Source organism: Camelus dromedarius, chromosome 16 (genome assembly GCF_036321535.1).
Source record: "Camelus dromedarius isolate mCamDro1 chromosome 16, mCamDro1.pat, whole genome shotgun sequence".
NCBI lineage: Eukaryota > Metazoa > Chordata > Mammalia > Artiodactyla > Camelidae > Camelus > Camelus dromedarius.
In genome coordinates, this window is record NC_087451.1 from 16646343 (window position 1) to 16673657 (window position 27315).

A 27315-nucleotide genomic window follows, 5' to 3' on the forward strand; every position below is an offset into this window, starting at 1 on the left:
TCACAGCACGCCGGAACCGCCTCGCCGCCCCGGCGCGCGCGAGGGGGACATCACTGGACCCACAGCACCGAGGCAACACGGGCCGACCCTTCCCCTCTCCACCCTCCCGCGCAGAGGCAGGCAGGGCGCGGCGCGCGTGCGGCCCCTCCGTTCCCCGAGCTCTGGAATACTTCCTCCCTTCCTCGCAGCTCAGGCGGGTAAAGGCTGTGGCCCGTTCGCCTCAGCTGCGCTGCGCACGCGCAGTGAGGTTCCCCGTGAGCGCCTGCGTTCCTTCTTAAACTGAGAGATGCCGCGGGAACGGAGGAGCTGAATGAGAGCTGACTGGACAGCGGAAGCAACACCGGCCCGCAAGACCCGAATGAAGCCAGACCGGAGAGCCGGAATGGGGCCAGGCGGGCCGGTCTGAAAGTCTGCATTTTCATCCCAGCGGAAACCGCCGGCCCCGCCGCGGGCAGCGGCTGCTGCGATGGCAGTCGCGGCGGCGGCGGAGGAGAGACGCGTGAGGGAGGTCGCGGCGCGTGGGCTGGGCGCCCGGTGGGCGGCGAGCCTCCGGGCCGGAGCCTGGGCGACCTGTGGCGCCGGGGAGCCCTCAGGTGGGAGGGAGCCGGGAACGCGGGCTCGAGGGGTGCCAGATGGAAAGTCTCCGGAGGGCGGAGGCCGCGCCTTTCTCCGCCCCCGAGGGAGCGGCTAAGCCTTTTATGCAGCAGGCGCTCAATACGTTTATTTACCGAAATGTAGTTGTGAGCATCTTTTCGTGGCTCAGCCTCACAATCTTCTCCCCAGGCTCAGTGTTCCTTCCCTTTTGGTCGTTCCATTGCCTGCCTCAATACCTTGCCGTGATTCAGGGGTTCCACTTGGTTTGTGGAATCAGAATTCGAGGGCACGGGCCTGGGAGTCTTGTGTTTTAACAGCCTCTCAAAGTAGTTGACTGGCTAGCTTTTTAGAACGACTGTTCAACAAATGTTTGTGAGCCTTCTTAGTGCCAGATTTCATTCCTGGCAATGAAGTCCCTGCTTGATTGATTATAATTTTTTGCTCCCCTCTTTTTTCTTTCTTTTTTGTCTTATACTTGGATTTTCTTCCACGATGGGGAGTCCCAGACATTGTTCTAGGCACTGGAGAAGAAACAGCAATGGATGAAAACTGAAAAAATCCCTGCCTTTTTGGAGGTTATGTTCTAATAGCAGAGGCAGAAGATAAAGTTCAAGTTTGTTAGTGAAGGGCTGAAGAGAAAAAAAATAAAGGCATTTGAGAAAGGGAGATAAGTGTGTGTAGAGGTATGGTCTGTGAAATTTTTCATAGGGTTGCAAGCATAGGCTTACTGAGAATACTCAGTTTGGTAAATGACTGTGGACCTAACAAGTATCATTTGATTGCCAGACCACCTTTGGGTGCTTATGGGAGAGGTTACAGAATCTAGCTGAGAGATAGAGAAATACGACTGGGAAAACGCTGAAGCGTGTGACAAGTTTCCTAGTCAGGAAAAGAGCCAGTCTAAGTGAGGTGGGGTTTGTTGGGCTCATAGGCCAGTAGTGGAGCAAATAGAAATCATTTGGACATTTCTGTTGTATAGTTTTGGGAAAGTTTAAGTTGACTTGACTCAAGGTCCAGTTCAGTCAGGGGGTATTCTGTGGTCTGGATTCAGTTTTGATTGTGTAGTTTCTTAAGGGGGTAGGGGGTCAAGAACAGTTTAGAAAAGTGGGGAAGAGATATTCTAAGAATATGAAATAGGATTTAATTATGACAGTCATGTTATTTTGTATTGATGCAAGTCTGTCTCTGGTCCCATGATTTCTGTAGTTCTGTGATTTTTCCTGCCCCCCCCCCCCCATCAGCTTACCTTTTGCTGTTCTTGTCTTACTTGGTCTTTTCTTTTCAGCAAGTTGACTTTCTCTTCTTGGCAGTTCCATCTTCCCTTCCATGTCCAGCATGCAGTGCCGTTCTTTAATCTCCTTTTCTTTTCTGTCTCCAGCATTTGCTGTGGTAGCATTGAATCCCATTGTTTCCTCAGAGGGCCATGAAAACAAAGCATGCTGCAAGCTGTATAGTAACTACGAGGTGTGAGTGTCTGCCACCACAGGATATGAGAAACTCAGTGCTTGTGGGCATTTTGTCTTCCCTAGGTTCAGGTACAGGAAGACTCAGGTGACTCAGAAGTGGAGAATGAAGCAAAAGAAGATTTTCCACCTCAAAAGAAGCCAGTTTGGCTGGATGAAGAAGATGAAGATGAGGAGATGTAGGTTGCCTAAGTTTTTTCTTGGAATCTCTCCGGATACTTTAAAAGTGATTTTGCAGTTTTAAGAAAATTCTTTTTTTGAATATATGATTATGTGAAGATTTGAAGAATACTGGAAAAGTTATTCATAGTCCCAACCATTGTTAACATGTTGGCATACATCTCTCTCCTACGCCATATAGAAAAGCTATGAGCACAGTGTTTGGGGTCAGATGAGAGTTTGCCACCTAATTTGGCTAGTTCCTAGATCCTGGGCAAGTTTAGAACCTACCTTTTCTTGTTTGTAAAATGGAAATACAGTAGCTATATCAAGGATCTCAGGATTAAATGAAATAGTATATGTAGAGCTCTTAATGCAGTGTCTGAAATTGAGAAAAGGCTAAAAAAAAAAAAACCAGCTAGCATGCACAGTGTGTACTTTAATAGATGAGAATGTATTGTATTGCGAGCATTTTATTTTTCTTTTTAGTAAGTTGATATTGAGCATCTTTATGCATAAACTTTTCCCCATTCCTTAAATTATTAAGAAAGTTTCTTTGAGGTAGAGTTACTCAAAGAGCAGACAATTTTATGGTTCTTGGTAAAGACAGCCAGGTTGACCCCGAGGTTTTACCAGTTTACCTTCCCAAGGAAAGGTGTCCGTTCACTTCATTTTAAAAAATAAAGATTTACCTTTTTTCAGACTTTGTCAGTTTAATGGGTGGGAAATATCTACTTAATTTGTGTTGAGAAAACATTTTTTTTTGTTAGTCATTGGTATTTCTTAGAAGTGTTTTCTATGATGTATTTATTTATTTGTCTACTGGAGACTGTTTCATTTTGATTTTTTATTTTTAAAATGAAAATTGTGTATATTTAAGGTATAGACTATGATGATTTGCTATAGAGGTAGAACATTTTTACTGTAGTCAAGCTATTTAGTATTTCATTTTTTTTTCAGTTACTATTTTTATTTGTGGTGAGAACACCTGAAATCTGCTACCTTAACGAATTATGAGTATACAATTCAGTATTGTTAAGTACAGGCATGCTGTACATTAGCTCTCTATCCTACATATGTGCAACTTTGTACCCTTTGACCAACAGCTCCCTATTTCCTCCACCTCCTCACCCCTCCAACCATCATTCTGCTCTTTGGTTCTCTGTACTCTACTTTTTTCAGATTCCGCATTTAAGTGAGATCATGCAGTATTTTCCTTCCATGTCTGTTTTATTTCACTTAGCATAATATTCTCCAGGTTCATCCATGTTGTTTCAAATGGCGGGATAAGACTATTTGTTAATGATTTTAGTACATCAGTGCCTTATGTTTTGAGAATTTCAAACCTTTGTATGTCGCATTTATTGCACATTTTCTCCCAGCTTTTTGTTTGCCTTTTAATTTGATGTTGTCTGACACACAGAATGTTTAAGTGTTTATATAGTGAAATTTGTGAATCTTTTCTTTTGCTGTTGTTTTTAACAGTAAAAAGTTCTTCAGAGAGAGATATTAGCCTATATTTTTCTTTAATCAGTTTTTTAAAGTTTTTTTAAAAATGTTTTTAACTCTAATTTACTTGGAATTTATCTTGGTGAATGGCATAAGCTGTGTCTAGAGAAATCATTCTGAATTTGAAATATTAACTCTTCAAAGGATATACTAGATGATCTGAAATACTGGAGATTCTTTTTAGCTTGGGGAAGAATGGATAAGATGCATTGAGATGTTCCACATCTTACAAATCTTGACCTATATTGTTTGCTCAAAATACTAAAGGCAACAACTTTTATGTTGAATCTTTAAAAGTCACTTAAAGCATGCTGTTCTGTTTTTTATAGGGTTAACATGATGAACGATCGTTTGCAGAAAGATATGATGAAAAATACTGCTGAAAGTAAACTTTCAAAAGATGAGCTACAAAAGAGACTTAAAGAAGAGTAAATGTCCTTTTCCATTTGTTTTAACAAGAGGTACTTGTAACCAGTAGCTTATTTTGATTTGCTCAGTCTTTGGCCATAACAGCTTCTTGGGTAGTCAGGTTTCCACTGAAACATTAAGCGCATTTGGAAGCATGATTCCGTTTTAGTATTGGGAAGGATGTACAAAAACTTTTTGGAAAAAAACTTGTAATCCCACCACCCACATATAATCAATAACACTCTTTTACTTACTTGTCCATTGGTATTTGGTAAACCATCTCTATTCCACAACTTCTAGGCTCTTTTAGTTGAACAGAGCTGGGAAATACATATTTTGAAATAATGATTTTATATTGATACTTTTAATTCAAACTTACAAATCTTTAAAAGCATTTTAAAATATTGTTTTTGTTTGTATTGAGAACATTTTTTATATTTCTTGCACTTTTAAAAAAGGTTTGTTGAGGTATAGTTTACATATAGTGAAATTCACCCTTTTGAAGTATCAGTCAGTGAATTTTGTTCAGCACATACAGTTATGTAAGCACCAGGACAGTTAACACATGGGATCAAGACACAGAATACTGCCCTCACCCAGAAGGTTTTCTTATACCCTGTGGTAGTCAGCCCTTCTCATCTTCTAACCCCTTTAGCCCCTGACAACAACTGATGTGTTTTCCGTTCTTGCAGATTTGCCCTTTCGAGAATGTTATATAAATACAATAATATAATATGTAGTCTTTTGAATCTGTTGAACCTACTTAGTGCATTTATTATTTCAGATATTTTCTAGCTTTAGGAAATCTTTCCAACTAGATCTTTTGTTTTGTTTAGTTCTTATTTTCCTTTTATGATTTCTTATGTTCATACTTCCTTTCAATACTTCCTTTCAGTGTTTGTATTAGCTATTTTAAAGTCCTTGTGTGCTAATTCTGTAAGGTCTGTCACTTCTGTGTTTCTACTGACTGCTTTTTCTCCTAGTTATGGCTCATGTTTTTCCACTTCTCTGCATATCTAGTAATTTTGACTGGATTCTGGGCAGCGTGAATGTTGTTCAGTGTCGATTTTGTTTTTTGCTTTTAGTGTTGAACTTTGCCTTGGCAGGCAGTTAATTGAGTCGGAGATCAGTTTGGTCTTTTCAAGATTTATTTTTAGCTTTCTTCTAGAGTAGCATTTATTCTAGGTTGGTTTAGCCCCATTATTAGGGTATGACCCTTCTGGGATCTCTTCTGAATGCCCTGAGTGTTCAATAAGGACCTTCCTTCTGACAGGTTGAACTCAAGTGTCTGAGGTGAGGTTCTGCGCAACTTACAGCTCCCTAGTAGTTCTTTACTTGATCTCACGGAATTTCATCCCATAAGAGTGCAGCTTAGTATTCTGCAGAAGTGTCTGTGGACCCCTATACAGAGATTTCTGGAGCTCTTTCTGCAGTTGACTGTCCCTCAAATTCCTGTTGTCTCACCTTCTTTCAAGTCTGATCTTTTTCTCCTTCGTTTTTGTCAGGGTCTTATAAAAATGCCCTGGGTTGGGGGGTGGTATTGCTCAGTGGTGGAGCACACGCTTACCGTGCACGAGGTCTTGGGTTCAGTTCCCAGTACCTCCATTAAAAAAGAAAAAAATTGCTTTGAGGCGAAAATCCCAGTGATGGCAGGGCTCACCTTATTTCCTTTCTTTTATGGATCATGGTCCTATGTTGCCTGTTGTCCAGTTTCTGAGAATAGTTTCGTATATTTTGTTCAGCTTTCTAGTTAGTTATGGCTAGTGGTCTTAGTTCGGTGGACTTGTCTGTATTTCTGTGTTAAACAGTGAAAATGACTGTTGGCGCTCTTCCATAGGCCAGCCCTGCAGAATGTAACTGTCATGCTTCTCTTGAGGTTACTTTTTCCTATGTGAAATGCTCCCATGTATTCAAAAGATATGTGGTACAGTTCTGTGTCTTTTACTCATCTAGTCATTTTTTTTTCAGACGTGCTCTGTTGTACTGTTGTGTACTCTGTGTGCTGTAGCACTGATGTATAACTACAAAGAGACTTCTTTACTTAGTGCCAAGATCTGGTGTTTTGTTATACGCAAATAAGGCAGCTATATAACTAGATGTAAATAATTAACAACAAGGATGTATCTAGGACTAGCTTAAATGGTTAGAAGTTCATGGCAGGCAAGTTGGGACTGCCTTGTGTGAGTAATCTTTCTGTTCTTAAAGATAATAACTTTTATGAAAGAGATTCTGTACATAACTCTCAAGGGTGACCTGTCCTGTACTCTTTAAATGTATCAAGCTCTATGAAAATACAGTGGTTACTATAAAAAAAATTTTTTTAATGTCTTTGCTTAGATTCCATCATGCCATGGGGGGAGTACCTGCCTGGGCAGAGACCAATAGATGGAAAACATCTTCAGATGGTGAGTGTTGACACTTCTGTTTAAGTTAATAAATAGATCCCTATTCCTGTTCTGTTGTGAATTTGAGCTTTCTTATGAGGCTCATTAATAGCTGGTGTTTGAAATATGTCTTTTTTTTTTAATGTCTGGTTTTATAGTCTACCATTCATCTGAGGGAAGCCCTTTCACAATAGTGTAAGGCTTTTAATACCGTATTATCCACTGTAAAGACAATAATGGATGAATTCTATGATTTTTTTCCTTAACAGAACTATGTTGTATTATGGCATAGGGTTAAGTAAAAATGAATAGTAGTAGTATTTCTTGATTCAGAGCCCCTTCTGAAGACATACATGGCAGCTAATGTAGCTTTCCTCTAGGAAATGGAATGTCTTTCAAAGGAGTATATGTCACGTCAGACCCAGATGATTACTCACTTTATAAAAACCTGTCTTTAAACTCTAGATTTTAAGATTGTCTTATTCCAAAACTGTTTTCTGCTTTTTTGAATTTTGACTTTAGATATTTTAAATATGGATGATTTGGCCAAGATGTGATTTGAGTGCTTGGAGTTATAAATTTTAGAGTTGGAATTGACCTTGAAATTCTTGAGGAACTCTAGAGTATATCTTCCCATTTAATGAAGGAGCTCCTTTCTTAGCATCTTTGATACCTGATGAACTTCTATTTGATTTCCACCGTTACCTCTCCCTCCTTTCTCCCCACCACTGTCAGTCCTCATGGTGTTCAAGAATAGGGAGCCCTTACAAAGAGCCAGTTGTTTTATATAATTCTGTTAGAAAACTCTGTTTGTTATTAAGTAGAAATTTACCTTCTGGTTTCTGACCAGATACTTTTAGAGGTTGAGGGACTCTTCGTGCTGTGGCCTGACACTGCAAGAACCTCTTCTGCAACATCTGTCAGATGATCATTTAGCCTCTGCTTAAATATTTCAAATAATGTTGTACTCTTTATTGGAGTATCTCTTCCCCTTCTCCTCTTTTCTTTAAGAACTAATTGTTCTAATTTTTTTTTTTTTTTACTATTTTGAAATTAAATCTCCCTACATTCTGTAGTCCTACCTTTTGAAGAGGTATAATCTTACCTCTCTTTCATATAAACTGTTTGTTATTTGCAAAATGTCTTTCTAAGTTCATTTTTAAATATGTTAATCGTCTCTTGTCTTTTAACCTGTTTTTACATGACACAGTTTTCAATCCTTGGTCACCAATTTGCTCTCCTGGTTGAAATATAATTTTATTATCCATTTTAGAATGCTGCATTCATAGAACAACAACATTTTAGATCCGTGTAATTAAAGATAGGTTTATGCTCATTGTTGAAGCAGAAAACCTCCCAGATCCCAGGAGAATTTGTTTTATGTGAGTAAACATAAAACTGGGGTAGTGGGAAGGTGATGCTCTATTTCAGGGACCCAGGTTCACAGAGGTTCTGCCCTCTTCAGGCTGGGTCGTCCACAGTTGCCCGAGATGTGACTATAGGAGAAGAGAGCGGGGCTCACCAAGGGAGGTCTTCACTGGCCCGTCCTGGTGGTGGTGCATGATACTTTCACCTGCGCTTTATTGGCCAGAACTCAGTCACGAGGCCACACTAACTGCATGGAATACCAAGAAATACAGTTTGTCTTTGTGCCCAGGAGAAAAAGGAAATGGATTAGGTCGACAGTGAGCCAGTCTGCTACCATCTGGGATATCAAGTCTAATACCTTAATGGTACAGATGAGGGGAGTCAGGTTCAAAAAGCTCGAAGCGACTTGTCCAGGGTGTATTTACTGGCAGAGTGGTGACTACCACCCCGCTTCACAGTTACCTCCAACATGTTGGTATTCTTACCTATAAATACTACACCGAGTATCTTTAAAAGAGAAGTACTTCCCCCTTTAAACATAATTATAATGCTTTCGTCATACACCTTCAGAAATCAGTAGTAATTTCTTAATATTATGGATTGTTTTATTGTTGCTGTTTTGTTAATTTAATCCTCCCTCCACTCCTGCCTCAGTCTTTTTAGTTTGCTTTGTGTTCTGCTTGGTCTTTATAGTGCTCTTTGAAGTTTTGTAAATTCTTGTCTATTATGTCTTCAAATACTGTTTTTGTTTTTTCTTTCCTTCTGGAATACTAGTTACACGTATGTTAAATTTAAAATATATATATATATATTCTGTGTTGTTTTCTGTGTTATTTGTCTTTTTGCTCTCTGTACTTCAGTCTGGATATTTTTTTTTTTCTGATCCTTTTTCCAGACCACTGATTCACTCTTCACGTAATTTTGATATTGTGTTAAAAACATCCAATTGGTGTTAATCTTAATTACTGTATTTTCCGTTCTAAAGTATCCATTTGGTTCTTTTTTTTAGATAGTCTAGTTCTCTGGCTCAGTTCTGAGTCTTATCTCTAATTATATTGAATATGTTAAACAAAAATTTTAAACATAAAATTATTTTTTATTATTATTTTTCCTTCCAGTTTTATTAAGCTATAATTGACATACAGCACTGTATTGTAAGTTTAAGGTATATAGCATGATGATAACATATATAGCATGATGATTACCACAATAAGTTCTGTGAACATCTGTCATCTCACATACATACAAAATTCAAGAAATAGAAAAGAAATATTTTTCCTCTTGATGAGAAGTCTGAAGATTTACTGTCTTAACAAGTTTCATATATAATGTACAGCAGAGTTATATTTATCATGTTGTACATTATATTCCTAGTAATTATTTATCCTATAACTGGAAGTTGTACCTTCTGACTGCCTTCATTCAGTTCCCCCTCACTTTACCCCCTAGCCTCTGGTAACCACAAGTCTGATCTCTTCTTCTATGAATTTTAAACATAATCTTTTTAAAGTTTGTGTCCGATAATTCCATTATCTAGATCTTCTATGAAAATTGTGTATTTTTCCTTAGGTTTCAGGTCAAGTTGCCGTACCTTGTCATTATTGACCTGGTTATGTTTCACTGGAGAACAATACTACTGATTAATTAGAGGTCTCGGACAGTGACGTCTTTGGCCAGAGGATCTGTGCATTTGTTTATGGGTAGGTGGCCAAGGAGCACTAGCAATCCCTGAGCATCTTATTCTAGTGAGGGAGTGTGAGGATTCAAAGCTGGGTTTCAGCTGCTGGGAGATTTTCTCATAATTCTTTGACTTCACCTTTAATTTTATGTTACTCTTTTGTGGCAACAATCCAAAGCCTACTGGTTTGCCAGACCATTTACCAACCTTAGAGGGCTTTGATGCTAGTTTTTGCCTCCTTAACCCTACAGGTGTTTTAAAAACTCTACTTAGCGTCTCAGCCTTCTTTCCTGGAACCATCAGTCATCTCCAGGGGAAAAGCAGCCCTGTTACCTCTCTTTGGAGTTCAGATACACGGTTTGCTGACTTTGAGCTCTCAGTCACCTAGAAGTTCTAGTTCTTTTCCATGTGAGTTGTTCAGCTAGATCTGCTGTTCACCCTGTTGCCAATTTTGCCACAATCTGAATTTCTCCTTTTAAATTAAATGCTGACTCTTATTACAACTTTATTTCATTTCATGTTGTTTCAGTCACCATCTGTGAATGTGTGTCTTTGGTTCCAGAGTTAGGCTTTGATTTTAACCATATATATTGAGGTCTTTGTCGTCATTTTCGTCTCCTTCAAATTTCTTTTGCTGTTTTACTTTTACCAATTGCAGGTTAAATAAAATGATTGAGGGTGGGAGACTGGGAGTTGAAGTTTTAGTTATAGATGTTTGGGGTAGGTAATGGCCATCTCATTGATTCTAAAGATCAGCCTGTGGGTTTATTTGACTTAGATGAAAGTGAAGAGGATGAAGATGATTTGTTGCAAAGGACTGGGAATTTCCTATCCACATCAGCCACTCCTCCTAAAGGAATCTTAAAAGTGAGAGTCAGTGAAACTGGACCTCTCTAGCTAATTACCTTTGAAATCCAATATGCTTCCCAGTTACAAATGTGTTGACTCCCTTTATCTGGGGGATTAAATGTGCTTGCTGTCATCTTGCCTTGATAAATATTTATGTTAGGTTTCTTCCTTTTGCAGAAGTGATGGATAAGATTAAATTATGTCCCCAGGAATCTTGGGAATCTGATTTGATTTCTCCTTTTGCATTTCTTGTCCTTTCTGTTGGTACCAGCCTAGTTTCTACTGCTGTCATCTCTCACCCAGTGCACTGCAGCTTTGTGACTAGACTCTCCATTTCCAAACTGCTCTTTCTACAGTAACCTGAGGGATCTTTGAAAAATAAAACAGCATGTTGTGTCACTTTTCACTACTCTGAAAATTTGTGAATTCCTTACCCCAGTCTACACTGCCTTTCACACGATCTGGCTTCTGCCTGCATCTTCATCACATTCCTTTCCTCTTATTCCTCACTCAGGCCACACAGGCCTTCTTTCTGTTTCTTGTACATGCCGACCCGTTTTTGCCTCTGAACTTTTGCTCTTACTCATTCTTCTGCTTGTCTGTTCTTCAGACACTGCCAGTGGCCAACTCATTCTTACCTTTCTGCTCAGATGACATCTAGAAATGTCTTTCCTGGCCATCCTATCTAAAGTGGCCTACTAGTTACCTTCTAATTCATCACTGTCTCTCTTGTTTATTGTGGTAACCAAGTGCGTACCCAGCACTTGCTTTGATTAAATATCAATGACCAGATTTCTCTCTGACACAGGTATTTTCCCCATTATAAAATGGTGGCATGTGTATTGGTGGAGAGGGGACCCTATTATGGTAAATTATTAGAGTGATTTTGTCTCCTCACCCTATGAAGATAATTCATTTAACTCCACATGGGGTGAATTCACCCCTGTTGAAAATGCAGTCACCATTTGTAAATTAATTACACATAAATAAAAAATAAGAATTAGTGAGTTCAAAAAAAACGTAATCACCATAAAAATTTAACTTCAGTGGTTTCAAACAAAACATATATATGATACTTTGTTTTCTATATAATTGAATTTTTAATGCAGAGGAGAAAACCTGTGAAAACAGAAATAACTGAAAGTAGTCCAAATGACGCATGAACTCATCACCGCTTTAAACTATCAACCACGTACCCTGAGAGGAGAACACAAGCAACTGCCAACCGGAGAACCATGGGGATGCCTACCCAGTGCCTCTTACCTCTGTACCATGAATGCACAGATGCCGGAGTAGGAGTTTTAAGTAAAATTTCTCTGGACATAAAAGTCTCCCAACCCGAATGGATGTATGTTGGGGAAGTAACTATATTCTAAGGCCTTAATGATTTAATCCCTTTCTTTGAAAGATGGTAAAAATGGATTCTTTTACAGCAGAATGACTTGCTGGTTGTTAGCAGAGCTGTGTTCTTCTGGTTACCATTCCAGTGCACTTTGTTCTGCATTGCGAACTACTTTATAATGTTTTTTCTTATGCTTTAAAGAAAATAATGTTAACCTGTTTGAATTGATAAAATTCCAGTTTTATTTTTCTGTAGATGAAGAACTGCCAACACGCTAACACTGAACGTCCTACCACTGCTCGGGTCTCGTCTGTGCAGTACCACCCCCGTGCACAGGTTGTGATGGTCACTGGACTAGATGACGCTAAATCACTCTTTCAGGTGGGCATTTTTAAATGAAGACTTGTAGTGAGAAGTGTTTATACTCAGCATACAGGGTTTGTGGAAGTAAGCAAAAGGAATATTTTGTACTTCCTTATAGGTTGATGGAAAAACAAATCCTAAAATTCAGAGCATCTGTTTGGAAATGTTTCCAATCTTTAAGGCTTGTTTCAGTGCTAATGGAGAAGAGGTTTTAGCCACGAGCACTCACAGCAAAGTTCTTTATGTCTATGATATGCTGGCTCTGAAAGCTAATTCCTGTGCATCAAGGAAGAGGTAAGGTTTCTATTGAACACATAACTGAGCCCTCCCCAGCCCCCTCCACCCTCCAGCCCACAGCCGAGTTCATTTAAGAGTACTTACAACCACTTCTTTTTTCCCTCCCCTTAGAATTCTTAAAAATAAGTTTGTTTGGTTTTAGTATTTGGAAAATGTTGTGTTGTTGGGATAATACGGTTGAATGAAAACAGTGAACTGACTTTTTTTTTTAAAACATTTATTTTGGAGGGGGTAATTAGGTTTATTTATTTACTTATTTTTATGGCGGTGCTGGGGATTGAACCTAGGACTTTGTAATTGTGCCTGCTAAGCACATTCTCTACCATTGAGCTATATCCTTCCCCTTGAACTGACATTTTATTAAGCACTTAGGAGAAAAACCGTAATTTGAAAATAAATATTCTCCTAGACCAGAAAAGCAGTTGCAAATACTTGGCTGTAAATTAGCAAATTGCTACAGCAGAAAGAGCACGAGCCTGGGAGTTAGAAGACCTGGGTTCTAATCATTTCACTTTTCTCATCTTCAGGAAATTTGGAAACCTCCAGTTCTACGTTTGTTATAATAGAATTTTGGTTTACATTTAAAGGAAGTAAAGCACTGCTTTTGGAGGTTGTAATGTATTTTAAAGAATGAGCTAGTTAAAAAATACTTCTTTTATCAGATGAAAATGTATCTTTCCCTTGCGTTCTCCTACTGCTTTTACCACAAAATATAGAGACACCGTCATGAATCCTTTGGGAAGCAGAGTCACTGTAATGAAGCTGGTTGCGTTAACGTTATAAATCAGGGTGCTGGCGTGGGCATGGGCTGGCTCCATGGCGGTCTCGCTGTTGAGCTGCACATGTGTGGGGCGGTAAAGGACAGGTCTTGCTCTGTACAGCCTTTGTTCTACTAGTGGTTAAAAGTGAGTAAGGCCAATTATAGAGACATTTATGCTGTTTATTTTCAGTGTTTGTAGTCTTTTCTTTCCTGTGTTCCTGACACTTTTCAGTGATCCTTTTGAAATAGGTTCTTAATTTATCTATTTATGCTTTAAACCAGTGCTTTTCAAACATGAATATGCATATAGATCACCTGGGGCTCTTGTTAACGTGCAGGTTTTGATTCCGTTGTTCTGAGGGGGGCCTGATTCTGCGTTTTAACAAGCTCTCGGATGGTGCTGATGCTGCTGAGCCACGGACCTCCCTTTGAGTTCTCAACCTTAAACCATCTCCTCACATTGAAACAGAAAACAACGTGTAGTAGTTATCGCTCTTAAATAGTATTCCACTAATCGGGAGGAATGGGCTTTGGTCCTTCCTGCATTGCATCTTCCTGGGAAAAGCAGACCAGGGGTGGCTGAAATCTGGTAGTTACCGGTGTTCACTGTGGATCCACGGGTGTGCAGGGTTGTGTATTCGACCACCAGCTTCTTCTAAGACATGGCAGTTATCTTTCCCTTCTAATATTTTTCATCTTCTTACCTCAATAAGTATAGCTTGGTAATAATGATGATGATAATAATAGTAATGGTAAATCAAATGTATTTCTTTTTTGGTGATATGCTATTGAATATAATCTCAGTTTCTTGTTATTATAAAACACTGTAACTCAAGAAATTAATTAAGGACGGTAGAACAAGGATATACAAGCCTTATGTGTATGCAAACTCTTCATGCGCTGGACATGTTGAATGATGATTCTTGCCATCGCTGCATCTGCTTAAATTTTTACTTTTGTCTCACGGTATCAAAGAACTTCTAATTTTTGTCCATTCTGAGAAGAACGGACAAGAACTCCAGGTCAAGGGTATCTGCTTAAATTTTTACTTTTGTCTCACGGTATCAAAGAACTTCTAATTTTTGTCCATTCTGAGAAGAACGGAGAAGAACTCCAGGTCAAGGGTATGATCATGCCAGTATATGTCTTCCCAGGAAGCTGCATTCAGAGAACAGCACGTTGAGCCTAGTAACCACAACCAGACAGCGTCCCTTTTCTGTTTATCTCAGAATTTGTTGCTAATGTTTGCTGATTTTACTTGTTTATAGAACCCATGAGAAATGTGTCCTTGCAATTTAATCAGCACCCTTTTAATTAACGTGTTGTTGTTGGACCAGTTGTTTGGACTAATCTCAAGTTCTGTTAAACTGAAGACTATTAATTTTGTGGGGTACCCAAACCCCCAAAGGATTGAGAATCTACTGCTGTGTCCCTGCTGTGAACTGGTCCGAGAGAGGCTAAGGCATAGGGATCTGTCCATGACCCGTCTGTGGTCCCAGCAGGATCCTAGTTTTCCGTTTACCATCAAGGCAGCTAAATAGCTTTGGTTGCTTCATTTAGCCTTGTGATTTTTTTTTTTCCTGGAACTTTTCATATTGAATTGTGTGCATTCTTTATGCGTTTTGGATGTGAACCCCTTATCAGACATACCATTTGCAAATACCTTCTCCCGTTCAGTAGGTTGCCTTTTCATTTTGTTGATGGTTTCCTTCACTGTGAAAAAGCTTTTAAGTTTCATTGGATGCCATTTGTTTATTTTTGCTCTTGTTGCCCTTACTTGAGGAGACATATCCAAAAAAGAATTGCTGGCTAAGACCAGTGTCAAATAGTGTACTGTCTGTTTTCTTCTGGGAGTTTTATGGTTTCAGGTCTTACATTTAGGACTTTAATCCAGTTTGGATTTATTTTTGTGGATGATATAAGAAAATGTTCTAATTTCATTCTTTTCCATGAAGCTGTTCAGTTTTCCGAGCACCGCTTATTGAAGAGATTGTCTTTTCCCCATTGTATATTCCTGCCTCCTATGTCACATTTGCCATATTTGTGCATGGGTTTATTTCTGGGCTCTCTATTCTGTTCCACTGATCTAGGTGTCTGTTTCTGTGCCAGCATCATACTGTTCTTTTTTTTTTTTTAATGGAGGTAAATAGAACCCGGGACCTCGTGCATGCTAAGTGTGTGCTCTGCCAGTGAGCTGTACCCTGCAGCTTTTTGTAGCTTTGTGGCATAGTCTGAAGTCAGGGACTGTGATACCTCCATCTCTGTTCTTTTTTCTCATGATTGCTTTGCCTGTTTGGGGTCTTTTGTGGTTCCATTCAAATGTTAGGATTCTTTGCTCTAGCTCTATGAAAAATGTCATGGATATTTTGATAGGGATTGCATTGAATCAGTAGATTGTTTTGGGTAGTGTGGACAATTTAACAATATTAATTCTTCTCATTTGTGAACATGGGATGTCTTCTCATGTATTTATACCATCCTCAATTTCCTTCATTGACGTCTTAGAGTTTTCAGAGTAGAGGTCCTTCATCTCATTGGTTAAATTGCTTCTTAGGTATTTTATTCTTTTTGATGTGATTGTAAATAGAATTGTTTTCTTGATTTCTTTTTTGGATAGTTCATTATTAGTGTATAGAAAAGCAAAAGATTACTATATATTAATGTTGTATTCTGCACTATTACTGAATTCACTTATTAGTTTTAATAGTCTAGAAGATACCCTGTGTCTTCTGATTGGAGCATTTTGTCCATTGACATTTAAAGTGATTATTGATAGGTAGGTACTTACTGCCATGTTGTTGTTTTCTGGTTGTTTTTGTGTTTCTTCCCTGTTAATTTCTTTTTCTTTTAGTTTCATTCCTTACGGTTTATTTCTTTAGGGTTATGTTTGGGTTCCTTTCTGTCTAATTTTTGTGTATCTATTGTAGGTTTTTGATTTGTGTTTACCATGGAGTTCATGTGTGTCTACCTATAACTATAGCTACTTGCTTTAAGTGGACAGTCATTTAAGTTCAGGCACATTCTGAAGGGTCTACATGTTCACCCCCCAACCACATTTTGTGTCCTTGATGTCATATATAACATGTCAGTGTGATGGCAAACAGAATCTTGATGCCCACCCCTTACCTATTATTGTGGTTATAGTTCATTTTACAGCTTCAGTCTTTTAACCATCATACTAGCTTATTTAAATGATTAATCCACTGCTTTTCTTATATATTTGCCTTTACCATTGAGATTTTTCTCTTTCTTTATTTTCTTACTTCCTGTTACAGCCTTCTCTTTTTCACTTAAAGAAGACCCTTTAACATTTCTCATAAGGTCAGTTTAGTGGTGATGAACTCTTAGTTTTTGCAGTCTGGGAAACTCTTTATTCCTCCCTCAATTTTGAATGATAACCTCTCTTGGTAGTGCATCCTAAGTTGAAGGTGTTTGTTTGTTTGTTTGTTTGTTTTTAGCATTTTAAATACATTATGCCACTCCTTTCTGGCTTGCAAAGTTTCTGGTGAAAAGTCAGCTGATAGCCTTATGGATGTGACTGAAAATTCTCTTTTAATTTTTAACTTCTACCATTTTAATTACATGTTTTTGTGTGGGTCTCTTTGAGTTCATCTTATTTGGGACTCTCTGTGCTTCCTATACCAGGATATCTGTTTCCTTCTTTGGGTTAGGGAAGTTGTCGGCCATGATTTCATCAAATACATTTTAGACCCCTTTCTTTTTTCTCCTCTGGGACTTTTATAATGTGAATGTTAGCATGGCTGATGTCGTCCCAGAGGTCCCTTAGACTATCCTTATTTTTTAAGATGTGTTTTTCTTTTTACAGCTCTGAATGGGTGATTTACATTTTTCTGTTTTTCAGATCACTTATGCGTTCGTCTGTGTCACCTAATCTACTGTTAATTCATTTAGTGTATTTTTTGTTTCTGTTAGTGTATTCTTCTGCTCTGTCTCATTCCTTTTCAGTATTTTCTAGTTCTCTGTTGAAATTCTCACTGTATTCACCTATTCTTTTCTTGCTTTCAGTGGTCACTTTTATTACTATTGCTTTGAACTGTTTATCAGGTAAATTATCTCTGCTTCAAATTAGGGTTTTTTTTTCTCCTGGGTTTTATCTTGTTCTTTCATTTGACATATATTCCTTTGTTTTCTCATTTTGTTTAAGTTTCTCTGTATTTTATATTTATGAAATCGGGTGAAACAGCTGCCTGTCCTGGTCTTGAAGGCTTGTCCTTGTGTGGGAACATCTCTGTGCAGCCTGCCTGTGCCCAGAGGCTTTGGTGTGAGAACTGGATCTGAAGTAAGCAGGGGCCATAGTTTCTCCTGGGGTGTGCTGGCAGCCGCTGCCTTGATGGGGGGTAGGGCTGGAGTTGGAGGGGAGAGCTGAGCCAGATGTGAGCTGTGGCTTCTCCTAGCTTGTAGTCCTATCAGGGATGGGCCCAGAGCCCAAGGGGCTGGAGCAGGAGCCCTGAGGGAGTTGGGCTTCTCCCCAGTGTGATGGCAGCCTCTGCCTTGGTTGGGGGTGTGGCTCGGGCCAGAGGGCTTGGGGCTATATTTCTGTGCTGGTTCTACCTGTCCCCGCCGTGTGGATGCCTTGGTTGTGGTGCAGTCAGGGCTGAGATGTTGGAGCTGCATTACTGAGCTGTCTCCTTCCCTGGTGCATGCGTGCACGTGCATCATGGTAATGGTGGTCTCCTCCTTGGCTAGAGGCATGGCCAGGCCTGAGCTGGCTCTGCTTCTTCCCCAGTGTGCACACGCATGTGCATGCTGGGAACGGCGGTCTCCACCCTGGCTAGTGGCAGGGCCTGGCCGAGCCAGCTCTGCTCCCTCCATGGTACGTACATACACCGGCAATTGTGGGCTCTGCTCTGGCTAGAGGCAGGGCTGGGGCCTGACCTGGCTCTGCTCCTTCCCTGGTGAGAACGTGTGCATTGGCAGTGGTGGCCTTCTTCTCAGTGGGGGGCAGTGGCCGAGCAGGATGTGCTGGAGCCAGAGCCTGGTGTGTGCTGAGGGACCTGCTGGGGTGGTCCTGGCAGGCTGGCCAGAGCACAAGGCAGTTTTCTATCTGCTACTGGGTCTGGGATCCAGCAAGTGTGTGCGTAAGTCCTTCAAGAGCAGTCTCAGCTTATTCCAGCCCTCTGGTAAGCCCTTCTTGGTTTTCAAACCAGATAAAGGGGCTTATCTTCCTGATGTTGGACCCTAAGGCTTGGTTTACTTAATATGTGGCTTGAATCCATTGATCCCCAGGGAGGATCCCTGAGCCGCTCCTCTCTGGCTCACCCACCAGGCGTGTGGGTTCTTAATAGATTGCTTCTCTTCCCCTCCTATCAGACTCCATGTGGTTCTTTCCTTACACCCTTGGTGGTAGAAGAGTCATTCTGCTCATTTTTGGATCATTATCACTGAGACTTGTTCTGTATGTATTTGTCATTTTGATTGATTAATGGGGGAGGTGAGCTCAGGGTCTTCCTCCTCTGCCATATTGATCCTGCCTCACCAGAGAAGGATTTTAAAGAGTTGTTATAACTCTTTTAACTCTCTGCCAATCCCAGATAAACCCATCTTTGTTGGAGAAACATCTGGTGGTCTGTCTCAGATCAATAGCCCAATGGCAAACAAGGAGAATAAACAGATGTGTCTGTTTATGTGTCTGAAATAAAGGAAAACATGTGACCAATGAGTAAAATTATGTAGAATCTCAGCAGAAAAATTAAAAATAAAAAATAAAAAAATAGAATTTATAGAACTGAAAATTATAATTACTTGGAATAAGAATACACTGGTCTTTACTGTTTTAACTTCCATTATTCAGTGGCATCTTGGAGGTAAACCCCATAGCACCGTATAGGACCTAATAGACCGTAAAAAACTATTTGTTGAAGTGGAATTAGTCATAAACCTGCCCTCTGGAGCTACTCAGGATAAATATAACCCCTTTGATAGTAGGAAGATTCTAAATATTAGAAAGTCACAACCATCACATATTTCTGTGATTGTTGCTTTTGAACAGTGACCATTGGAGGAGAGATGGATATGTATGTCTCAGAGGACCTGTTGTCCCTTCTGTCACCCAGATTTTCCTCATTGTTTGTTTCTGTTTGAGATGCTGGTCAGATGCTTCCATTTGCATCTGTAGGTGATGGGAAATGAATAGCCAGAAGTTGGTAAAGGATCCAGGACATGGTCCCTTTCAGTCTGAGCTCGATAGGCAGCGGGCCATTGTGGTTGAGAGCATAGATTATGGAGCCAGACCACCTGGGTGTGAATCGTAGCATCACCACGTACTGTGTGACCATGGGCAGCTATTTAACTTTCCTAGGTCTGCGGTTCCTCATGTATAAAATCGGGATAACAATAATACCAATAAGGGAAACTAATATTTTTAAAGCGTGAAAAAAATTAATAAAGGGAAACCTCAATTAAATAGTTGACAGAACAGAATGGGGCGCTCTCTTCCCTTGCCACGATAGCAGAGCCTAACCAGGAAGAAGAAAGAGTTCTCTTCTTTCCACCCAAGAGCTCAGCCATTGAAAAGCCATGGACTCTTTGCTCACTGTAGCCCTCCCAACTTCCTTTTCCTCTCTATAAGAGTGTTCTCCATCCCTTGTCATGTGGGGACTTGCACATGGTTCACCATGGTTGCAGACCCCAGATTGCAATTCTCTGGCAATCCCAGATAAACCCATCTTTGTTGGAGAAACATATGGTGGTCTGTTTGTCTCAGGTCAATAGCCCAATGGCACAGAAGGAGAATAAACAGATGTGTCTGAACAGACAGATAGAAAGGGTGATAAAGAGAAACTGCCAAAGAGGTCATGGCTGGGGACTTTCCAGAAGTGAAAAAAAAAAAATCCTTAGATTAGGAAAAAAAAATCTCACCACATCCTAAGCATGGTGAAAAAACAAACAAACAAAAAAATCTATACTCATTTCACATGTTAGTGAAACTTCAGAGCATCAAAGATCAAGAAAAAAAAATTTAGTACCAGAAAACAAGGAATAAGAATATGACATCAGAGTCTTCATCAGCAACACTGGAAGCCAGAAAACAATAAAACAATATTTTCAAAGGGATAAAGGATAACAAAGTTGGACCTACAGTTGTGAACACAGCAATTCTGTCCTTGGAGAGTAATGGTAGATTAAGTACATTTTCAGACATCATTTGAAAGAAAAAGTGAATCTAGAAAGATGCAGTGGGTTGGAATAAGAAATAGTGAGCAAATAAATCAGCTAAATATATTGGCAAATCTAAATAACCATCATTAATGTTATTGTGTTTAGTTCCTGGTGCCAAAATTTGGGATCACAAGAATGTGGGAGCGGGGAGGGAAGAGCACGGAGGGCAGGCAAGAGTACCGTGTATCAGATGCTGCTGTGTCTCCACTCATGTCCTCTCAGCTTCTCCAATTTCAGCCAAAGCTCTAGCCAAGTCTTCCCAGGGGCTCAAGTGAAACACACTTGAAGTTTCGGCTCCAGGACTTCTGGAGTTAAGACCTCCAGGGGCGGCCCTTAAACAGAGGGGATGGGAGCTGTTGGATGAGTACTTCTACCGCTAACTCTTCACAATTTTGGAGAAGCCTTCTGTAGGCTTTGCAGAAGGTCCCCACCAGAACTGAGCCCAAATCGCCCATGGCAGAGACCTCAGTATCACACTCAGAGTGGCTTTCTCTCCGTCCCTCACTCTGCCCGCCCCACTCTCCAGCTTCCTGCCAAGACCTCCCAGATCAACCGCCTAACACTCGAGACCTTATCACAAGCTTTGCTTTCAAGAGGACTCTGAGCTAGGACACTAAGGCTGTTGTCTTCCTCATGGTCACAGAGGTGCAGATTGCTTGTTTACTGAGATATAGTTTACATCCATTAAATAAATTCCATGGTTGTAAAGTCAGTGGTTTTAAATACATCCACCAGAGTGTACAACCATCCCCACTATCTAATTTCAGAACATTTTCATTGCTTCAAGCAGAAATCCTGTCCCCATTAGTAGTCAGTCCCCAATTCCGCCACTAATCTACTTCCTGTTTTTATGGATTTGCCCATTCTGGACATTTCATAGACATGGAATCACATAACACATGGTCTTAAGTGACTGGCTTCTTCCATTGGCATGTCTTCAAGGTTCATCCATGCAACATACATTGTGGTCCTTCATTCCTTTTTATGGCAGAATGATGTTCCATTGCATGGCAGAGCAAAACATGGAAGGCGGGCTTAAGTTGCAAGATAGTTTAATAGTCAAGAAGCAGTACCACAGGCGTGTCCATTTAGAAATACAGGAGTAAATATTTTAAAAATCAGTTACAAAGGAAGTAAGAAAGTGATTGCCCGTGGGGAAGAAGAAACAGAAAGAAAGGAACAACATACAGATATTTTCCTAAACAAACCTCAAATGAAACTATCTCATTCTTTAAAGTATATACACATATAACCAATTGAAATAAAAACTAAAATAAGAAAAAAAAAAAGGAAAAAAGCATGATAAATAGAAAATACAAAATAAGATATCAAACTAAGTCTAAATATATCCATCACAGTACATTTAAATTGCTTAAATTTATCTATTAAGAAAACTAAGCCTTTCAAAATGGATAAAATCCAATCATGTTGTATTGTTAGAGACACACCTAAAAAACAACTAGAATATGGAAATACTGACATACGAAGGATGGACAAAAATATCCTTCCCAGGCAAGTACAAAAGAAAGAGGAAAGTTGGTGTGGCAATAGTGATGTCAGACAAACTAAAACTAGGGACGAAAGGCATTAAGAGTAAGATGGATATTTCATACTAGTAAAATGGACAATCCATTAATGAGATTCAGCAGTCATGAACATGTCCATCATGTTTTTCTTTTTATTGTGGTACAAAACACATAACATAAAATTTATCACCCTAACCATTTCTCAGTGTACACTTCAGTAGAGTTAAGGATATTCATATTGTGCAACCATCACCACCATCCATCTCCAGAACTCTTTCCTCTTGCAAAACTGAAACTGTAACCCATTAAACAATAACTCCCCATGTCCCCACCCCCTCTAGAAACTACCCTGGACACCATCGTTCTATTTTCTGTCTCTGAATTTGACTACTCTAAGTACCTTATATGAGTGGAATCATACAATATTTGTCTTTTTGTGACTGGTTTATTTCACTTAGCATAATGTCCTCAAGGTTCATCCATGTTACAGCAAATGTCAGAATTTCCTTCCTTTTTAAGATTGAATGATATTCCATTTGTTGTATGTATGTACCACACTTTGTTTATCCACTCTCTGTCCATGGACACTTGGGTTGCTTCTACCTCATGGCTATTGTGAATAATGCTGCTATGAATATGAGTATGAATGAGTCAATCAGTAATCAATCAACAGCCATTTATCGACCCCTCACCATTGGCTAGGCACGGCTCCAGGTTCGGGGGTTACAGCAGTGAACAGCCTGAACTGGGGAGGCTTATGCTTTAGGGGCGGCAGTCAATATGCACACAAATGGCACAGTCACGAGACGGCAGGTGCTGGTTGATGAAGATGAACTCAGGCCATGATGGTTCACAGAGACTGTAGTGAGCTGGGGGCTGCTTTAGCCAGGGGGTTGGTCTGAGAAAGCCTGTTCAAAGAAGGTGAAATTTGTGTCGAGACCTGAAAAGTAAGAAGGTAGCTAAGACCCGTGGAGGAAACATTCCAGGCAGAAGCAGCAGGAGCAAAAAAGCCCAAGCGTGGACTCAATCTGGAGCGTTAAAGAAGACAGGATATTGAGGCTGGAGAGTAGCACAGAGGTGGGCAGAGGCTTGAGGACAGAGAGGGAACCAGGCCAGGAGTTGGGGTGGTGGGACGAGTTGGGGCGGGGCTGTGCGTGGGGGCGGGGCTATGTGCAGGGGCGGGGCCTGTAGGCTGGGCCAGGCTAGGGTTGCCTTGAGGGCAATGGTGCAGGTAAGGGAGCTCTGCAAGGTTTCAAGCAAGGAGAGGACATGAGTTGCTTTACTGCCACGTAGAAGGTGGATTTTAACGGGGTCAGAGCTGTGGTGGGGACTGGAGTTAGGCGTGCACTTAACAGCACTGAAGTAGGGAACGCAGAAACCTGTAGAACCACAAGGAGAAGCTGAGAAATCTATTAATCACAGTGGGGAATTTTAACCTCTGGATGAAGGAGTGCCTCTCTCAGCCCCGCCCCTGTCGCCCTGCAGTTCCCACTTTCTCCCAAGCCCTCTGTCGCCATGCCCCTCCCACCATGCCTCACCCCACCTCTTCGCATCACCTCCCTTTTCTTCCCAGAGCCTTCTGGCCCCTCCCGGCACCTGAATGTCACTGCCAGATCCTCCAGGCCTACTCCAGGCCCTAACATCCTTCCAATGACTAGCCCCCATCCCCAGCTCTCCTGGCCTCTTCCAGGTTCTCCCGATTTACCTCTTCCCTTCCATGTCCCCCACTCACCTCCACAACATTTCTCTTATTCCACCCTGTCTGGAATCTCAGCTCCTTTTCGGTTCCAGTCTCTCTCTGGCAACTCAGATTCCCAAATCATCCCCAGTTCTATTTCATCCAGCTCCCCTAGTCCCTTCCTAACCCTCCCAGACACTCAGTCTTTTAATACCTTCAGCCCCCAGTCCCACCAACTTCCTCCCATTTCCCACACTCCCTGCTGACCCTCCCCTTTGGTCTAGACTGGTTGGAGACTCGTTTTCTAGTTCCTCCCCTGGGACAATGAGCAGATTACTTTGCACCCCTCAAAAGGGCCGTTACACTGAGGCCCTTGGTTTGCCAGAAATGAGTAAAACACAAACAAGGTTTAATGCCACCTCCAACTACCCCTGGACCCAGTGAGGAGGAAAGGCGAGGTCCCCCAGGCCCACTTCCATTTCCTACCCCAAGCAGGATGGGAGCATACGGACTATAGGGTGGGGGCAGGGCCCAACCTGGCAGCCAGGGGAGGGTCCCAGCAGCTGTCACCACACAGACCCAGCCAGAGTATGGAGCCTGCTGCAGCAGGTGGTCAGGGAGCCGGGACCAGAGGGCTCTGTTTTTGGAAGGGTTGTGATTTATCAAGATGCCTAGCCCTGGCTACGCCCCTTCCCATCCATCCTGTCATCACTCAGTTCCTCAAAACTCCCAGCTCCTCCAGCCCTTCCCAGAACCCCCAGGCCTCCTAGCCCCAGCCCTCCTCGCAGTCCCTCTGGTCCTCCACAGGGCTTCCGAGACTCTCCTCCAACTCCATTTCCCCCAGTCCCCTGTACCTCCACTTGGGACAAGGCTAGGGACAAGGAAATCATGGCTTCATGTGTTCTCTGTACAAGGCAGACAGCAGAATAGACACTCCCAGGGGTTGGGTAAAGGGGGAGTTTTTGTTTAAGGGGTTTCTGTTTGGGAAAATGAGACAGTTCTGGAGACAGATGGTAGGGATGGTTGCATAACATTGTGAATGCACTTAATGCCACCTGTAGTTAAATGCTTAAATGCTTAAAATGGTAAGAGCTGTGTGTGTTTTATCACAATGTTAAATTTTTAAATATTTTCCTCTGTGTACAAGAAACAGCTGCTGGCCACTCCCAACCCCACCCAGTCTTCTCCAACTTCCTCTAGTTGCTATTTTGCCCCATCCCTTTCCCCAGGTCTTCCCTGTCCCAGCTCAGCTAAGTCCCCTCCATTCTCCTGGTCCCCCAGCCTCCACAGCTCTCGCTTCCCTCTTATTTTCCCCATTCCTTCCATGACCTCCAGCCCCTCTGAACCCTCCTCCTGCTCTATTCGCTCCCACTATCCCCAGTACCCCTCGATCCCATCGGTTTTTCTCCGCCTGTAAGACACCCTCCCAGTGCTTTCCAGCCCCATCTGCATCGCATCTACCCCTCAATCCAAAAGAATCTGTCTGCCACTCCCCTCCCCAAGTCCCACTCAATCACCCTAATTTATTGGTCAAAAGTTTTGATGCATCCCAGGATTTTTTTTTCCATCTCTGGGCTTGTGTGAGTTAGGAACTATGATGGAAACCTGCCTGCAGTGGTTTAAGCAAGCGTCACAGGATGTGAGAAGGGGACCCGCCTGGTCTGAGTATTGACAAGGATCTCAGGACAACAGGTGCCAATGATTCCCACATTCCAGAGTGCCGTAGGACTCCCAGAGCAGGACTTGCAAAGGAGGTGGTTGAGAACCAGTTTTGTGACCCTCAGCTGATCACCTGCTTTGAGCTCACAGAACAGATTGGAGAGGCCAAAAGGTGTTAAAAAAATTAGACGTAGGCTTTCTTTGGAGAGACTTACACAGTAATTCCCATCCCCAACCCCCATGCCCAGCTGTGGGGAAGAGGTGGGCTTGTCTCCCCCTACCAGTCAGAAGGCTCATACACATACAGTCAGTTAGAGATAGGCCAGGACCTGGGACCCTCTACTGAAGTGCTTGCACTTGCACGTGCACAAACCTCTCCTCAAGCAGCAGAATACGAAGAAACTATTAGGGACTAAAAAAGCTGTACCCGTGCAGTTAGCGCAATTATGAACATCAAGATACAGAAAGGCCATACGCCAAGTACCACTGCTGAGGAGCTGGGAGCAAAAACAGGGGACTGCCCGTGATCCCTGCACACGGCACCGCCAAGGGGGTGGGCAGGCAGCCTAAGCTGAGCCCGCCCCACATTGTTACCCAACTGAAGGAGCCAGCTTGCCCCTCCTCAAGCAAGGAAACCTGGTACTTGTTTCCACTCCCTCTTGCTTGCAGCACGTGTCCCAGGAAAGCCTTGCCTGAATTCCTTCTCCAGCTGCTTTTCAATTTCTGTTGATTAAAGAGTCCAGGGACCTGAGTTGGTAACAAATTGATTTTCAGCAAAGGTTGGAAAGTGAAAGGGATCGTCTTTTCTACAAATGGCGTTGGAATCACTGGATACCTATATGCAAAAAATAAAATGAACCTTGACCTGTACCTCACACCAACCCCCCAAATTAATTCAAAATTCATCATGGACCTATCTATAAGAGCTAAAACTATAACACTTCTAGAAAATAACAGGACAAAGTCTTTGTGATTCTGGGTTAGGCAATGATTTCTTAGATAGGAAACAAAGGCAAAATAAGGAACAGAATTTCATCAGGAATAAAAACTTCTGATCTTTAAAAGTTGTCATTAAGAAAAATGAAAAGACCAGGCACAGACTGGGAGAACGTATTTGCAAACACATTTATCTGGTAAAGAGCTCCAATATAGAATGTACCAGGAAGTTTTAAAACTCAATAAGAACAGTTTACTTTTTTTAATGGGCAAAAGATTTGAACAGACACTTCACCAAAGAAGATTGGTGAATGGATAACGGGCAAATAAAATGATGTTCAATATCTTTAGACCTTACGGAAATGCAAATTAAAACCACACGAAACGGAAGTGAGGGACCGGGCCAGCTGGCAGTTACAGCATTGAGAGGCTGTGCAGAGCGAGTGGAAGGTGAAAGCCGGAGGGCTTGGAGCTCAGCTAAAGGACAGTATTCCAGTCCCTGAACTTTCAGCAACTGGACCTTCTGAAAGTCATGATCTTCTTCAGGAAGATTTTTCTTCTGGGAAAAATGAACTTTTGCCCTGTCAGACATCCTCTTGCATTATCAGACAAAAATTTCCAGCTCAACCAAGAAAAAAGTGAATTTTTTCCCACACTGAGAAACAAACAGGGTCTATTTACGTTATTAAAATTACAAATGGAATTCAAAGCAATGCGGCAGGCTCTGCGTCTTCCATTTCATCCAAGCTCAGACCTTTCACTGGGTATTTTGAGGGGTAATGATGAGACTGTTGGATTGGAAGATATATTTAATGACACATCACACAGTGAACTGATGGGAGAGCTGCACTTGACAGTGGAATATAAACTCAGTTTACTGGGATTCAGTGTGCTGTTTATGAAAATAGAGGGGATGCATCTTGTTTATATTTGTTTTTTACTATAATTTCATGTGCACAACATTAAGAGTACAGACATATGGGGGGAAAAAACCCACATAAAATACCACTATACACATACACTAGGGTGGCTACATTAAAAAAAAAAAAAAGCCAACAATACTATGTGTTGCCAGGAATATAGAGCAACTGGAACTTTAATTCATTGCTGGTGGGAATGCAAAATGATAGTCACTCTGGAAAATAATTTGGTAGTTTTTTTTT

At 41.3% G+C, this 27315-nt stretch overlaps 1 protein-coding gene and 1 pseudogene across 1 annotated transcript in view; both read left to right on the top strand.

Annotated features, from left to right (window-relative positions):
* LOC116157877 (uncharacterized) overlaps positions 1–27315 on the top strand; it is a 696771-nt gene that overhangs the window by 175876 nt on the left and 493580 nt on the right. Inside the window, exons 5-8 of the mRNA XM_064495094.1 lie at positions 2124–2236; positions 6471–6538; positions 12010–12135; positions 12236–12411. Of these exons, the coding sequence (XP_064351164.1) occupies positions 2124–2236; positions 6471–6538; positions 12010–12135; positions 12236–12411 (483 nt within the window). The remainder of the gene's footprint in view (positions 1–2123; positions 2237–6470; positions 6539–12009; positions 12136–12235; positions 12412–27315) is intronic.
* Positions 26582–27173, top strand: LOC135323164 (proteasome maturation protein-like; annotated as a pseudogene).